Consider the following 17,034-nt stretch of genomic DNA (forward strand, 5'->3'; position numbering starts at 1 on the left):
TGTTGTGCCGTGACGCCATGAGATCGACGTCCGGCGTTTCCCAGCGGCGACAGATCTCTCGAAACACTTCTGGGTGCAGGGACCATTCCCCCGCATCCATGCCCTGACGACTGAGAAAATCTGCTTCCCAGTTTTCTACGCCCGGTATGTGAACTGCGGAGATGGTGGATGCTGTGGCTTCCACCCACTGCAGAATTCGCTGGACTTCTTGGAAGGCTTGACGACTCCGCGTGCCGCCTTGGTGGTTGATGTATGCGACGGCAGTGGCGTTGTCCGACTGGATACGGATCTGCCTGCCCTCCAGTAACTGATGGAAAGCCAATAGTGCCAGATACACTGCCCTTATCTCCAGGACATTGATCTGAAGGGAAGACTCTATCGGAGTCCAGGTTCCCTGAGCCCTGTGATGGAGGAATACCGCTCCCCACCCTGACAGGCTCGCGTCCGTGGTGACCACAGCCCAGGCTGGGGGCAGGAAGGATTTTCCCTGTGATAGAGAAGTGGGAAGAAGCCACCACTGAAGAGACGTCTTCGTTGCAGGAGAAAGAGAGACGTTCCTGTCGAGAGAGTTCGACCTCCTGTCCCATTTGTGGAGAATGTCCCACTGGAGCGGACGCAGATGGAATTGCGCGAAGGGCACTGCTTCCATTGCTGCCACCATCTTCCCCAGGAAGTGCATGAGGCGTCTCAAGGGGTGTGACTGAGTCTGAATCAGAGATTGCACCCCTGCCTGCAGTGACAGCTGTTTGTCTAGTGGTAGCTTGACTACCGCTGACTGTGTATGAAACTCCATCCCTAGATAGGTCAGAGATTGGGTCGGTGTCAACTTGGATTTTGGGAAGTTGATGAGCCACCCGAACTGCTGGAGGGTCTCCAGAGCGACGGTAAGGCTGTGTTGACACGCCGCCCGAGACGGTGCCCTGACTAGGAGATCGTCTAAGTAGGGAATCACCGAGTGTCCCTGAGAATGCAGGACCGCCACAACGGATGCCATGACTTTGGTGAAAACCCGTGGGGCTGTCGCCAGGCCGAAGGGCAATGCCACGAACTGAAGGTGTTCGTCCCCGATGGCGAAACGCAAAAAGCGTTGATGTTCTGGTGCGATCGGCACATGGAGATAAGCATCCTTGATGTCGATCGATGCAAGGAAGTCTCCTTGTGACATCGAGGCGATGACCGAGCGGAGAGATTCCATCCGGAATCGTCTGGTGCTCACGTGTTTGTTGAGCAATTTGAGGTCCAGAACGGGACGGAATGATCCGTCTTTCTTTGGCACCACGAATAAGTTGGAGTAAAAACCGCGACCCTGTTCCTGAGTGGGAACGGGGGTCACGACTCCTTTTTTCAGAGCGTCCACTGCTTGAAAAAGTGCGTCTGCTCGCGCGGGGGGGGCGGGGATGTTCTGAAAAAACGAGTCGGAGGACGAGAGCTGAACTCTATCCTGTAACCGTGAGACAGGATGTCTCTCACCCATCGGTCTTGAACATGTGGCCACCAGGCGTCGCGAAAGCGGGAGAGCCTGCCACCGACCGAGGATGCGGTTCGGGGATGCCGTGAGTCATGAGGAGGCCGCCTTGGAGTCGGTGCCTCCGGCGGCCTTTTGGGGGCGTGACTTAGACCGCCACGCATAGGAGTTCCTCTGGCCTTTGTCCTGTCTATTGGACGAAGAGGACTGTGGCTTGGCGGAGGGACGAAAGGACCGAAACCTCGATTGTATTTTTCGTTGCTGAGGTCTCTTAGGTTTGGACTGGGGTAAGGAGGAGTCCTTTCCCTTGGATTCCTTAATAATCTCATCCAATCGTTCGCCAAACAATCTCTCGCCAGAAAACGGCAAACCGGTTAAGAACCTCTTGGAAGCCGAGTCTGCCTTCCATTCGCGCAGCCACATGGCCCTGCGGACTGCAACAGAATTAGCGGATGCCACCGCTGTACGGCTAGCAGAGTCTAGGACTGCGTTCATGGCGTAGGAAGAAAACGCCGACGCCTGAGAGGTTAAAGATGAAACCTGCGGGGCAGACGTACGTGTGACCGCATTAATCTCAGCCAGACAAGCTGAGATAGCTTGGAGTGCCCACACGGCTGCAAAAGCCGGGGCAAAAGACGCGCCCGTGGCCTCATAGGCAGATAGAACTCCTGGTGAAATCCATCTGTCAGTGGCATCTTTTAGTGATGAGCCATCTGCAACCGAACCCACAGATCTAGCCGCCAATCTGGAGACTGGGGGATCCACCTTAGGACATTGAGTCCAACCCTTAACTACGTCAGCGGGGAAGGGGTAACGTGTGTCAGTAAGGCGCTTAGTAAAGCGCTTGTCCGGAACCGCTCTGGGCTTCTGGACAGCATCCCTGAAATTAGAGTGATCAAAAAATGCACTCCGTGTACGTTTGGGAAACCGAAACTGGTGTTTCTCCTGCTGAGAGGCCGACTCCTCTATAGGTGGAGGCGGGGGAGATAGATCCAACACCTGATTGATGGACGAGATAAGATCATTTACTAAGGCGTCCCCTTCAGGTGTATCAAGATTGAGAGCAACATCAGGGTCCGAGCCCTGAGCTGCAACCTCCGCCTCGTCCTCCAGAGAGTCCTCAATCTGGGAACCCGAGCAGCGTGAAGAAGTCGGGGAAGATTCCAAGCGAGCCCGCTTAGCTGGTCTAGGACTGTGGTCCGTGGAGGAGTCCTCCACGTGAGACCTAGGGTCCACCCCGGACGGGGTGTACCGAGAGGGACCTGGAGGCGCCGATCTAACAGGGTCTGGGGCCTGTGTAAGGACCGGTCTGGACTGCAGGGCTTCCAGCAACTTGGCAGACCATTTGTCCATAGACTGAGCCATGGATTGTGAGAGTGACTCAGAGCTTTTCAGCAAAAACTGCAAACTCTGTCGCTGCCTCCTGGACAGTGGAAGCAGGGGGTCTGCCTGAGCCGAGGGGCCCACTAGTGACCGAGGCTCCGGCTGAGCAAGCGTAACAGGGGCCGAGCATTGCTCACAGTGAGGGTAGGTGGAACCCGCAGGTAACATGGCCCTACAAGAGGTACATGTCGCAAAAAACCCCTGTGCTTTAGTGCCCTTGCTCCTTGTGGTCGACATGCTGTTGTGTCCCAGGAGCGTGATCACTGAGGGTATATAGAAAAAAGGGTATACCCCGGCCGAACAGAAATAAGTATAAATATACGTATCTATACTGGCACCCAAGGGGACCAACACCGAGTGACCGATGCGGCTTACCGACCGCTAAAAAGCGGGGTGTGTGTGCTCCAGATTCCCTGCCTTGGTCTCCCAGAGCTGCAGAGCTGTTCTCTGTGATTCTCCACCGGCAGAATGTCCTAAAGATGGCTGCCGGAGCTCTCAGGGGAGGAGTGAAGCCAAGGGTGGCGTTATGAAAAGTGCGGGAATCTGGGGCCCCCACAGTGATCAGTGAGGAGGGAGGGAGCATACAGGATGCCCCGGCCCTCACATCCGACGTCAGGTCGGCTATCCCGCCCCTATCTCTGATAGACAGGCCTGGGGGCGGGAGTTATTCCACTAGGCCGCGATGAAGCCGGGGACTAAATTTAATACCGCAGCCGACAAGCAGGCGCGGTCGGCGCGGTAGTCCCCGGTCTTCACTATTCAGCATGTCAGATGCGGCGTCTGGAAACCAGGCGCTCCATACACCGTCCCCATAGGGACACAGAGTACCTCGTGGATGCAGGGCCCTGTCCCTGAAGATAGATAAGCTCCTGTCCAGCAGATTCCCTCAGGGGCTGCGGAGGGAGCACGGTCCCAGAACCTGGATGACCGCTTCGGATCCCACTTCTACCAGAGCCCTCAGGGATGGAGAAAGAAACACGGCATAAGGCTCCGGCCGTCGTACCCGCAATGGGTACCTTAACCTTAACAGCACCGCCGACTTAGTGGGGTGAGAAGGGAGCATGCCGGGGGCCCCGTGGGGGCCCTCTTTTCTTCCAACCGATACAATCAGCAGCTGCTGCTGACTAAAATGGAGATGTGTGAGTGGATGTGTGCCTCCTTCCACACAAAGCATAAAACTGAGGAGCCCGTGATGCACGGGGGGGTGTATAGGCAGAGGGGAGGGGTTACACTTTTGAGTGTAATACTTTGTGTGGCCTCCGGAGGCAGAAGCTATACACCCAATTGTCTGGGTCTCCCAATGGAGCGACAAAGAAATACCGCTCCCCAGCCGGATATACTGGCATCCGTGGTGAGAATCATCCAGGACGGGGCCAGGAAGGAGCGCCCCTGGGACAGGGAGAGGGGCCGAAGCCACCACTGCAGAGAGCTCCTGGTTTGTGGCGACAGAGCCACTAACTTGTGTAAGGAGGAAGGCCGCTTGTCCCAACAGCGGAGAATGTCCAGCTGCAGGGGGCGCAGATGGAACTGGGCAAAGGGAACAGCCTCCATGGACGCCACCATTTGACCCAGCACCTGCATCAGACGCCTGAGGGTATAACGGCGGGGCCTCAGCAGAGAGCGCACCGCTAGCTGGAGGGACTGCTGTTTGACTAAGGGCAACTTCACAAGTGCCGTCAAGGTCTCAAACTGCATCCCTAGGTACGTGAGACTCTGGGTCGGAGTCAGATTGGATTTGGGCAGATTGACCAGCCACCCGAATTGAGCTAGAGTGGCGAGAGTGAGCGAGACACTCCGCTGACAGTCTGCGCTGGATGAAGCCTTGACCAGAAGGTCGTCCAGGTAAGGAATCACTGCCAACCCCTGGAAGTGCAGAACTGCAATTACTGCTGCCATGATCTTGGTGAATACCCGAGGGGCCGTGGCCAACCCGAAGGGGAGAGCCACGAATTGGAAGTGATCTTCTCCTACTGCAAAACATAGCCAACGCTGGTGTGACACTGCAATTGGCACATGTAGATAGGCATCTCTGATGTCGATGGATGCCAGGAAATCTCCTTGGGACATAGAGGCAATGACCGATCGCAGAGACTCCATGCGAAAGCGCCGCACCTGAACATGCTTGTTGAGAAGCTTGAGATCCAGGATGGGCCGGAAGGTACCGTCCTTTTTGGAAACTAGGAAGAGATTTGAGTAGAAACCTCTGAACCGTTCCCGGGCGGGAACTGGTGCAATTACTCCGTTTGCCTGCAAGGATGCCACGGCCTGTGAGAAGGCGGCGGCCTTGGAGCAGGGGGGAGTTGAGAGAAAAAATCTGTTTGGCGGACTGGAAGAGAATTCTATCCTGTAGCCGTGGGAGATGATATCTCTCACCCACTGATCGGAGACGTGTTGAAACCAAGCGTCGCCAAAGTGGGAGAGCCTGCCACCGACTAAGGACGTTGCTGGGGCGGGCAGATAGTCACGAGGAGGCTGCCTTAGTGGCAGCAGCTCCTGCGGTCTTCTGTGCGCCAGTTGGATTTCTGGTCCTTGGCTGAGTTAGCGGACGAGGCCGAGGGCTTAGAGGACGACCAGTTGGAGGAACGAAAGGAGCGAAACCTCGACTGATTCCTACCCTGGGCAGGTTTCCTGGCTTTAGTTTGAGGCATGGAAGTACTCTTCCCGCCAGTAGCTTCCTTAATAATTTCATCCAGCTGTTCTCCGAACAGCCGAGACCCAGCAAAAGGGAGCCCAGCAAGGAACTTCTTTGAAGAAGCATCTGACTTCCACTCTCAAAGCCACAAGATTCTGCGGATAGTGAGGGAATTAGCCGAAGCCACCGCAGTGCGGTGAGAAGCCTCCAGCATGGCAGACATGGCATAGGATGAAAAGGCCGAAGCTAGGGAAGTTAAGGCATCCATTTCGGGCATAGATTCCCTGGTGAGGGAATGCATCTCCTCTAGAGAAGCAGAGATGGCCTTGAGAGCCCACACTGCTGCAAAAGTCGGAGAAAACGAGGCCCCCGCCGCTTCATACACGGATTTGGCCAGAAGGTCAATCTGGCGGTCAGTGGAATCCTTAAGGGAAGTGCCATCAGCCACCGACACAACGGTCCGGGCTGCGAGCCTAGACACCGGAGGGTCTACCTTTGGGGACTGAGCCCACTCCTTGACCACCTCAGGTGGAAAGGGAAAACGGTCATCAGAATCACGCTTTGGGAAGCGCTTGTCAGGACAGGCCCTGGGCTTGGTCACAGCGGCCTGAAAACTGGAGTGGTTAAAGAACACACTCTTTGCTCTCTTAGGCAAGGTAAACTGGTGCTTTTCTGCCAGAGAGGGTTGCTCCTCTGATACTGGCGGATTGAGATCCAGTACAGAATTAATAGAAGCAATCAAGTCACTAAGATCTGAGTCACCTTCGGACAGATCAATGGGGCACATGGAGTTAGCCTCCGAGCCCCCTGTAAAGGCATCCTCCTCATCCAGCGAGTCAGCTCTGGAATCAGAGCCACGGGAGGAGGAGGGAGAGGGAACCCTGCGTCTCTTCTTAGGAGGACAGGGTCTGGGCCCTGATGATGAATCCTCTGTGATCTCCGGTCCTGAGAGAGCCCTAGCAGCAGAGGCACCCTGTGAGGGGGGCTGATGCATATTCAGCAAAGTCCTGGACAGAAGTCCCATCGACTCAGCAAAAGACTGGGAGATAGACCTAGAAAAGGATTCTACCCAAGCCGGGGGTTCAGCCACAGGAGCAGGAGCAGCCTGAGAGACGACTGGGGGTGAGACTCCAGGCTGTGGCACCGCCAAGTTAGAGCAGGCATCACAATGTGGGAAGGTGCTCGGTTCAGGCAGCAGGAGCTTACATGCAGCGCATACAGCATAAAGCTTTGGGGCCTTGCTCCTCGTGTGAGACATGCTGCTGGAGTGGGGGCTCTGCCAGGGAATGAACCCTAGAGAGTATATACAGAGGTCCACAATCGGAGACCGGTTGTGGCTTACCAGACCGCTGGAGCGGTGTTGTGTGCCCTCCAGATCCCGAAGCCTGGACCCCCAAGCACAGCACCTCAGCAGAGATGCTGCAGACCAGCGCTGCAATGACTGATCGCAGAGAGAACGCTGAGAAAATGGCCGTCGGAGCGAAGAGAGGGGGCGGGACTTGCTTGAGGAGCGGGATCTGAAGGGCCATAGAGACCTACAGAGGAGGGGACACACACTGCAGTGGGGAGTGTCTCTCCCCTGTACAGAACGGCCGCCGGGAGGAGCCGAGCCTGTCCCTCTGCATGAGTGACATGCGAGGGCAGTGAAACAGAAACTAGGCCTCCGGCGAAGCCGGGGCCTAAATTTGAGCGGCGCGGCCGACGCGCAGCCACCATCGGCACGGTTCTCAGGCGACAGCTAGAGAACCCGCCGGAAATGTCAGTAAACACAATAAGCACACTCTCCCCCAACAATAAAATACAGGGACCCCGAAATCTAAACGTCTCAGGTACTTAGCTGCTGAGACGCAGGGCCAAGTCCCTGGGGATGAGTGCTCCGGTCCAGCAGGGTCCTGAAGGGCTGCGGATGGAGACCGGTGTCCTGCCAAGCATGGAGACCGTGCTGGCTCCCACTTCAAGCCAGAGCCCAGGAGGGATGGTGAAGGAGCACGGCATGTAAAGGCTCCAGCCTAGGAATCAACCTTACAACACCGCCGACACAGTGGGGTGAGAAGGGACATTCCAGGGGTCCAGACGTGGACCCCACTCTTCAATCTCGTTCCAAAAGGAAAAAATCATATGAGAATGCATGTGTGGATGTATGCCTCCTGAACACAAAGCGATAAACTGGCTGGGTCTGCTCACAAGGGGGTGTATAAGCTCAGGGGGAGGAGCTACACTTTTAAGTGTAGTACTTTGTGTGTCCTCCGGAGGTAGAAGCTAAACACCCATGGTCTGGGTCTCCCAAAGGAACGATAAAGAAATTGATCAGCTTGACTGTGGTTGGTGGTGATATTCTACTGAGGAAGAGCTAACTTTTTTTCTTGCGTAATGTCAGCCTCCAAGTGGCAGTAGCATACACCATGATTTCCTGTGTCCCTTCAATGAAGCGAGAGAGAAATTTAGTGTAAAGTTTGTGTGTGTTCACACTGAAGGATTTGGAGAGTTTCTGCTCCCAGAAAAACCCCAAATACTCAACACTTGGTTCTGATGATGTATTAATGCACTGACAATGGTTCTGGTGGTGTACTCATGTATGTTCCCCTTTAATTTTTTGGGTGGCCATTCAGATTGGATCATTATGACAATGTAGCTCTTGGACCAAAAATGTTGTGTACCTCTGGTTTATACAGAATATATCAGCAAATTTTCTATTTCTACTATTATTACCTCCAGATCAAGGTTAAAATGTAACCACTCGTCCAGCTTTAATGTAGCTAACACAGCAGTGCTTCTGTCCTCCATCTCACTGTCACTGCTCTCATTACCATCCAGACCAGCTGAAATAAAGATATGAGAAAATAAACCTCTCTACCCCAATTCCTAACAGTTTTCACAAGCAGGAAAAAGCCAATATAAGATGCAACATACACCAATCAACACTTAATACCAGATGTCTAAAAGACTGCCAAAAAATGTGTTGGCAGGGGAATAGGACTTGCCAGTATGTGGTAATTGTAATTAATTTAGAACTCAAGATAAATGTATCCAGTGCAGCAAGTCTAAGCGCATATGTATAAGTAGTTTAGAAAGGCTAATCTACAAAGATCTGCAAATTCCATCCACTTTAGAAAGCAATGTGTGAAATGCATATCGGGGTGCAGTTATCTTTTACGTGGTTTAGGTAACTATTATTCATACTAATGATAATGCTTTGTCTTTTATATTATCATGTATAGATGTGCATGCACTACTATTACATGAATTCATCATCTTCATTAAACATTATATTGTAGTACAACTCTGCATACAAGTTTATATTTTACTATACCCTTGCCCTTCTATGTCCACCTATGTGTTTTGTATTATACTGAAATACATAAATTTGAATGTGATACAATTAATATTTGATTATGTTTCTAATTATTAATATATAATTTTACTTTTTTTAAGTATGGTACGTTATTTGTAGGTATATGGTTTATATGTACACATGTATTTATCCATTTTGTGAATCAGTGGTCAACTTGCATGTGCAATAGCTGTAGATGGCATTATGGAGAGTAAAAACTTTCTGTTAGGAAATTTAAAAAGTCTTCTGAGCAAGAAGAGACAAATTCATTAATATGCCCACACTTCTTAATGAACTTGGTGCATCTTTGTGGCTGCTCAAAATGGGTAAAACTATAAGGAGATTAAGAATTCCACACATGAAGTTGTTTTTTTTCCCACTAAATCTGTGCATATATGTATGTACGGCACTGTGTGTATTAATGTACTCACCTACTGCAGCCTTTTCCAAGATCCCACTCTGCTCCTTTTCTCAGTGAGGTCACTGCTCTTCAAATGGTCCAGGTCACACTGCACTCTGTGTGTGAGCCAGAAGTCTACAACAATGTGAGCCTATGGTGCCACCTTCTGAAGCTCCACAGGCTTAAATTGTATAACAAAAAAAAAAAACAAAACAGGTCACACTGAGTGTAGTGTGACAAAGGGAGTCTGCAGAGCGATGACGTCAATGAGAAGAGAAGCAGAACGACGGTGAATACCAGAGAAGACAGTGGTATGTGAGCATAATAACATACACAAGTTTTGTGAAATAAAAGGAGAATTTTGTTTACTTACCGTAAATTCTTTTTCTTATAGTTCCGTATTGGGAGACCCAGACCTTGGGTGTTTAGCTTCTGCCTCCGGAGGACACACAAAGTACTACACTTAAAAGTGTAGCTCCTCCCTCTGAGCTTATACACCCCCTGGTGAGCCAGTCCCAGCCAGTTTAGTGCAAAAGCTGAAGGAGAATAGCCACCCACAAGTAGAACAGAGCAAGAGCCGGAACAACCGGAGACTCTGTCCACGACAACAGCCGGTGATAACACGCGGAACAAGAAATTACCAACAGGCAACAGGGAGGGTGCTGGGTCTCCCAATACGGAACTATAAGAAAAAAAATTTACGGTAAGTAAACAAAATTCTCTTTTTCTTTATCGTTCCTTTGGGAGACCCAGACCTTGGGACATTCCAAAGCAGTCCCTGGGTGGGAATAAACAGAAAAACTAAGAAGTAGGCAGAACCTAACTTCACAAATGGGCGACAGCCGCCTGAAGGATGCGTCTGCCCAAGCTCGCATCTGCCGAAGCATGAGCATGCACTTGGTAGTGCTAAGAGAAGGTATGCAGGCTAGTCCAAGTGGCAGCCTGACAGACTTGTTGAGCCGTAGCCTGGTGCCTAAAAGCCCAAGAGGCACCGACAGCTCTGGTCGAGTGTGCCTTGATCCCCGGCGGGGGAGGCACCTGAGTACTCTGGTAGGCGTCCGAAATGATCGATCTAATCCAACGGGCTAAGGTCGGCTTAGAAGAAGGGAGGCCCTTGCGCCGACCTGTGGTTAGCACAAAAAGAGAGGTGCACTGCCTAAGCGCAGCGGTGCGAGACACATAGATCCGGAGAGCACGCACCAGATCTAGAGTATGCAGCGCTTTTTCAAAGCGATGAACAGGAGCCGGACAGAAGGAAGGTAGGGTAATGTCCTGGTTAAGGTGGAAAAAAGAGACCACCTTAGGAAGAAAGTCCGGAGTCGGACGGAGAACCACCTTGTCTTGATGAAAAACTAAAAAAGGTGATTCCGAGGAGAGCGCAGCCAAATCAGAGACTCTCCTGAGAGAAGTTATGGCAACCAGAAAGGCCACTTTCTGAGAAAGACGATACAAAGAAACCTCCCTAAGAGGCTCAAAAGGGGGTTTCTGCAATACCGTGAGGACCAAGTTAAGGTCCCAGGGATCCAAGGGCCGCCGATAAGGCGGAATGATGTGAGACGCGCCTTGCATGAAGGTGCAGACCTGAGCCAGCCGAAAGAGACGCCGCTGGAACAGAACTGACAGAGCTGAGACTTGTCCCTTGAGAGAGTTGAGGGACAGTCCTAGCTGCAGACCGGACTGTAGAAAAGACAGAAGGGTCGGCAAGGAGAATGGCCAAGGAGGATGGCCGGTAGAGCGACACCAGGACAGGAAAATTTTCCAAGTCCTGTGATAGATCTTAGCGGAGGAAGACTTACGGGCCCAAGTCATAGTGGAGATGACTTCAGGAGGAATACCAGAAGTCGTCAAAATCCAGGACTCAAGAGCCACGCCGTCAATTTGAGACCCGCAGAATTCGGGCGGAAAAGAAGGGAATTTTGTTTACTTACCGTAAATTCCTTTTCTTCTAGCTCCTATTGGGAGACCCAGACAATTGGGTGTATAGCTTCTGCCTCCGGAGGCCACACAAAGTATTACACTTTAAAAGTGTAACCCCTCCCCTCTGCCTATACACCCTCCCGTGCATCACGGGCTCCTCAGTTTTGGTGCAAAAGCAGGAAGGAGGAAACTTATAAATTGGTCTAAGGTAAATTCAATCCGAAGGATGTTCGGAGAACTGAAAACCATGAACCAAAAGAACAATTCAACATGAACAACATGTGTACACAAAAGAACAACCAGCCCGAAGGGAACAGGGGCGGGTGCTGGGTCTCCCAATAGGAGCTAGAAGAAAAGGAATTTACGGTAAGTAAACAAAATTCCCTTCTTTGTCGCTCCATTGGGAGACCCAGACAATTGGGACGTCCAAAAGCAGTCCCTGGGTGGGTAAAAGAATACCTCGATAAAAAGAGCCGACACGACTCCCTCTTACAGGTGGGCAACCGCCGCCTGAAGGACTCGCCTACCTAGACTGGCGTCTGCCGAAGCATAGGTATGCATCTGATTGTGTTTCGTGAAAGTGTGCAGACTAGACCAGGTAGCTGCCTGACACACCTGCTGAGCCGTAACCCGGTGCCGCAATGCCCAGGACGCACCCACGGCTCTGGTAGAATGGGCTTTCAGCCCCGAAGGAAGCGGAAGCCCCGAAGAACGGTAAGCTTCAAGAATCGGTTCCTTGATCCACCGAGCCAAGGTTGACTTGGAAGCCTGCGAACCCTTACGCCGGCCAGCGACAAGGACAAAGAGCGCATCTGAACGGCGCAGGGGCGCCGTGCGAGACACGTAGAACCGGAGTGCTCTCACTAGATCTAATGAGTGCAAATCCTTTTCACATTGGTGAATTGGATTAGGGCAAAATGAAGGTAAGGAGATATCCTGATTGAGATGAAAAGGATATACCACCTTAGGGAGAAATTCCGGGACAGGACGCAGAACCACCTTATCCTGGTGAAAAACCAGGAAGGGGGCTTTGCATGACAGCGCTGCCAGCTCCGACACTCTTCGGAGTGATGTAACTGCCACTAGAAATGCCACCTTCTGCGAAAGACGTGATAAAGAGACATCCCGCAGCGGCTCGAAAGGTGGTTTCTGAAGAGCCGTTAGCACCCTGTTAAGGTCCCAGGGTTCCAGCGGGCGCTTGTAAGGTGGGACTATGTGGCAAACTCCCTGCAGGAACGTGCAGACCTGCGGAAGCCTGGCCAGGCGCTTTTGAAAAAATACTGAGAGCGCCGATACTTGTCCCTTGAGAGAGCCGAGTGACAAACCCTTGTCCATTCCGGATTGAAGGAATGAAAGAAAAATGGGTAAGGCAAAAGGCCAGGGAGCAAAACCATTATCAGAGCACCAGGACAAGAAGATCCGCCAAGACCTGTAATAGATCTTGGCGGACGTTGGTTTCCTGGCCTGTCTCATAGTGGCAATGACATCCTGAGATAACCCTGAAGACGCTAGGAGCCAGGACTCAATGGCCACACAGTCAGGTTGAGGGCCGCAGAATTCAGATGGAAAAACGGCCCTTGTGACAGCAAGTCTGGGCGGTCTGGAAGCGCCCACGGCTGACCCACCGTGAGATGCCACAGATCCGGGTACCACGACCGCCTCGGCCAATCTGGAGCGACGAGAATGGCGCGACGACAGTCGGACCTGATCTTGCGTAACACTCTGGGCAGCATCGCCAGGGGAGGAAATACATAAGGCAGTCGAAACTGCGACCAATCCTGAACTAATGCGTCCGCCGCCAGAGCTCTGTGATCTTGAGACCGTGCCATGAATGCCGGGACTTTGTTGTTGTGCCGTGACGCCATGAGATCGACGTCCGGCGTTCCCCAGCGGCGACAGATCTCTCGAAACACGTCTGGGTGAAGAGACCATTCCCCCGCGTCCATGCCCTGACGACTGAGAAAATCTGCTTCCCAGTTTTCTACGCCCGGGATGTGAACTGCGGAGATCGTGGAGGCTGTGGCTTCCACCCACTGCAGAATTCTCCCGACTTCCTGGAAGGCATGACGACTGCGCGTGCCGCCCTGGTGGTTGATGTATGCGACGGCAGTGGCGTTGTCCGACTGTATACGGATCTGTCTGCCCTCCAGCCACCGCTGGAAGGCCAATAGGGCTAGATACACTGCCCTTATCTCCAAAACATTGATCTGAAGGGAAGACTCTATCGGAGTCCAGGTTCCCTGAGCCCTGTGGTGGAGGAACACCGCTCCCCACCCTGACAGGCTCGCGTCCGTGGTGACCACAGCCCAGGTTGGGGGCAGGAAGGATTTTCCCTGCGATAGAGAATTGGGAAGAAGCCACCACTGAAGAGACGTCTTGGTTGCAAGGGAAAGAGAGACGTTCCTGTCGAGGGAAGTCGACCTCCTGTCCCATTTGCGGAGAATGTCCCATTGGAGTGGGCGCAGATGGAATTGCGCGAAGGGCACTGCCTCCATCGCTGCCACCATCTTCCCCAGGAAGTGCATGAGGCGTCTCAAGGGGTGTGACTGACCCCGAAGAAGAGATTGCACCCCTGCCTGCAGTGACAGCTGTTTGTCTAGTGGTAGCTTGACTACCGCTGACTGTGTATGAAACTCCATCCCGAGGTAAGTCAGTGATTGGGTCGGTGTCAACTTGGATTTTGGGAAGTTGATGATCCACCCGAACTGCTGGAGAGTCGCCAGAGCGACGGTAAGGCTGTGTTGACACGCTACCCGAGAAGGTGCCCTGACTAGGAGATCGTCTAAGTAGGGAATAACCGAGTGGCCCTGAGAGTGTAGGACCGCCACGACGGATGCCATGACTTTGGTGAAAACCCGTGGGGCTGTCGCCAGGCCGAAAGGCAATGCCACGAACTGAAGGTGTTCGTCCCCGATGGCGAAACGCAAGAAGCGTTGATGTTCGGGTGCTATCGGCACATGGAGATAAGCATCCTTGATGTCGATCGATGCTAGGAAGTCTCCTTGTGACATCGATGCGATGACCGAGCGGAGAGATTCCATCCGAAAACGTCTGGTGCTCACATGTCTGTTGAGTAGTTTGAGGTCCAGAACGGGACAGAATGATCCGTCCTTCTTTGGCACCACGAACAAGTTGGAGTAAAAGCTGCGACCATGTTCCTGAGGGGGAACGGGAATCACAACTCCTTCTGTCTTCAGAGCGTCCACTGCCTGAAAAAGTGCGTCGGCCCGAGCGGGGGGCGGAGAGGTTCTGAAGAAACGAGTCGGAGGACGAGAGCTGAACTCTATCCTGTAACCGTGAGACAGAATGTCTCTCACCCATCGGTCTTTAACATGTGGCCACCAGGCGTCGCAAAAGCGGGAGAGCCTGCCACCGACCGAGGATGCGGTTCGGGGATGCCGAGAGTCATGAGGAGGCTGCCTTGGAGGCAGTGCCTCCGGCGGCTTTTTGGGGGCGTGACTTAGACCGCCACGCATAGGAGTTCCTCTGGCCTTTCTCCGGCCTGTTGGACGAAGAGGATTGGGACTTGGCGGAGGGACGAAAGGACCGAAACCTCGATTATATTTTCCGTTGCTGAGGTCTCTTTGGTTTGGACTGGGGTAAGGAGGAGTCCTTTCCCTTGGATTCCTTAATAATCTCATCCAATCGTTCGCCAAACAATCGGTCGCCAGAAAACGGCAAACCGGTTAAGAACCTCTTGGAAGCCGAGTCGGCCTTCCATTCTCGCAGCCACATGGCCCTGCGGACTGCCACTGAATTAGCGGATGCCACCGCTGTACGGCTAGCAGAGTCTAGGACTGCGTTCATGGCGTAGGAAGAAAATGCCGACGCCTGAGAAGTCAAAGACGCAACCTGCGGAGCAGAAGTACGTGTGACCGCATTAATCTCAGCCAGACAAGCTGAGATAGCTTGGAGTGCCCACACGGCTGCAAAAGCCGGGGCAAAAGACGCGCCCGTGGCTTCATAGATGGATTTCACCAGGAGCTCTATCTGCCTGTCAGTGGCATCTTTTAGCGATGAGCCATCTGCAACCGATACCACAGATCTAGCCGCCAATCTAGAGACTGGAGGATCCACCTTGGGACATTGAGCCCAACCCTTAACTACGTCAGAGGGGAAGGGGTAACGTGTGTCAGTAAGGCGGTTAGTAAAGCGCTTGTCCGGAACCGCTCTGGGCTTCTGGACAGCATCTCTGAAGTTAGAGTGATCGAAAAACGCACTCCGTGTACGTTTGGGGAACCGAAACTGGTGTTTCTCCTGCTGAAAAGCCGACTCCTCTATAGGTGGAGGCGGGGGAGATAGATCTAACACCTGGTTGATGGACGAGATAAGATCATTTACTAAGGCGTCCCCTTCAGGTGTATCAAGGATGAGGGCGACGTCAGGGTCAGAGCCCTGAGCTGCGACGTCCGCCTCGTCCTCCAGAGAGTCCTCAAGGTGGGAACCCGAGCAGCGTGAAGAAGTCGGGGAAGATTCCCAGCGAGCCCGCTTAGCCGGTCTGGGACTGTGGTCCGTGCAGGAGTCCTCCACGTGAGACCTAGGGCCCCCCCCGGGAGCGCGCTGCGACGCGGACCGAGAGGTACCTGGAGGCGACGAACCAACAGGACCCGGGGCCTGTGTAAGGACCGGTCTGGACTGCAAGGCTTCTAGCAGCTTGGCAGACCATTTGTCCATAGACTGAGCCATGGATTGTGAAAGTGACTCAGAGAGCTTCTCAGCAAAAACTGCAACTCTGTCCCTGCCGCCTGGACAGGGGGAGCAGGGGGGTCTACCTGAGGCGAGGGGCCCACTAGTGACCGAGGCTCCGGCTGAGCAAGCGAAACAGGGGTCGAGCATTGCTCACAGTGAGGGTAGGTGGAACCCGCAGGTAACATAGCCCCACAAAAGGTACAGGCCGCAAAAAAACCCTGTGCCTTAACAGATTTGCTCCTTGTGGACGACATGCTGTTGTCTCCTAGGAGAGTGATCACTGAGGGTATATGGGAAAGGGTATACAGCCCGGCCGAACAGAAATATATATACAGAATACGTATCTATTCCGGCACCCTAGGGGGACCAGCACCGGGTGACCGGTGTGGCTTACCGACCGCTAAAAAGCGGAGTGTGTGTCCTCCAGATTCCCTGACTTAGGTCTCCCAGAGCTGCAGAGCTCTTACCTGATAATCCTCCACCGGCAGAATGGCAGAAAAATGGCTGCCGGAGCTCTCAGGGGAGGAGTGGAGCCGTGGGCGGCGCTCGGAAAGTGCGGGAATCTGGGGTCCCCACAGTGATCAGTGAGGGGGGAGGAAACATACAGGATGCTCCGTTCCTCCCATCCGACGTCAGGTCGGCAGTCCCGCCCTTACCCCTGACAGACAGGCCCGGGGGCGGGAGTTTTGTTACTAGGCCGCGATGAAGCCGGGGACTAAATTTAAGACCGCGGCCGACAAGCAGGCGCGGTCGGCACGGAAGTCCGCCGGTCTTCACAAATCAGCAGCTGCTGCAGCGTCCGGGAAAAAAGCGCTCCATGCACAGTCCCCATGGGAACACAGAGTACCTTATAGATGCAGGGCCCGGTCCCTGAGGATGAATAGACTCCTGTCCGGCAGATTCCCACAGGGGCTGCGGAGGGAGCACGGTCCCAGTAAATGGATGACCGGTCAGGATCCCACTTCTCCCAGAGCCACTAAGGGATGGTGAAGGAAAACGGCATGAGGCTCCGGCCTTTGTACCCGCAATGGGTACCTCAACCTTAACAGCACCGCCGACGTAGTGGGGTGAGAAGGGAACATGCCGGGGGCCCCGTGGGGGCCCGCTTTTCTTCCAACCGATATAACTAAAATGAGAATGCATGAGTGGATGTGTGCCTCCTTCCACACAAAGCATAAAACTGAGGAGCCCGTGATGCACGGGAGGGTGTATAGGCA

The 17,034-nt window shown here is 53.3% G+C and overlaps 1 protein-coding gene across 6 annotated transcripts in view; it reads right to left on the reverse strand.

Moving 5' to 3' along the window:
• The window catches only part of YTHDC2 (YTH N6-methyladenosine RNA binding protein C2), a 276,916-nt gene that overhangs the window by 63,299 nt on the left and 196,583 nt on the right, over window positions 1-17,034 (reverse strand). For all 6 annotated transcript variants that reach the window (XM_075325002.1, XM_075325005.1, XM_075325003.1 and 3 more), the window contains exon 25: window positions 8,190-8,299. In XM_075325002.1, the coding sequence (XP_075181117.1) occupies window positions 8,190-8,299 (110 nt within the window). The remainder of the gene's footprint in view (window positions 1-8,189; window positions 8,300-17,034) is intronic.

This window comes from Anomaloglossus baeobatrachus, chromosome 1, assembly GCF_048569485.1.
Source record: "Anomaloglossus baeobatrachus isolate aAnoBae1 chromosome 1, aAnoBae1.hap1, whole genome shotgun sequence".
Taxonomy (NCBI): Eukaryota; Metazoa; Chordata; class Amphibia; order Anura; family Aromobatidae; genus Anomaloglossus; species Anomaloglossus baeobatrachus.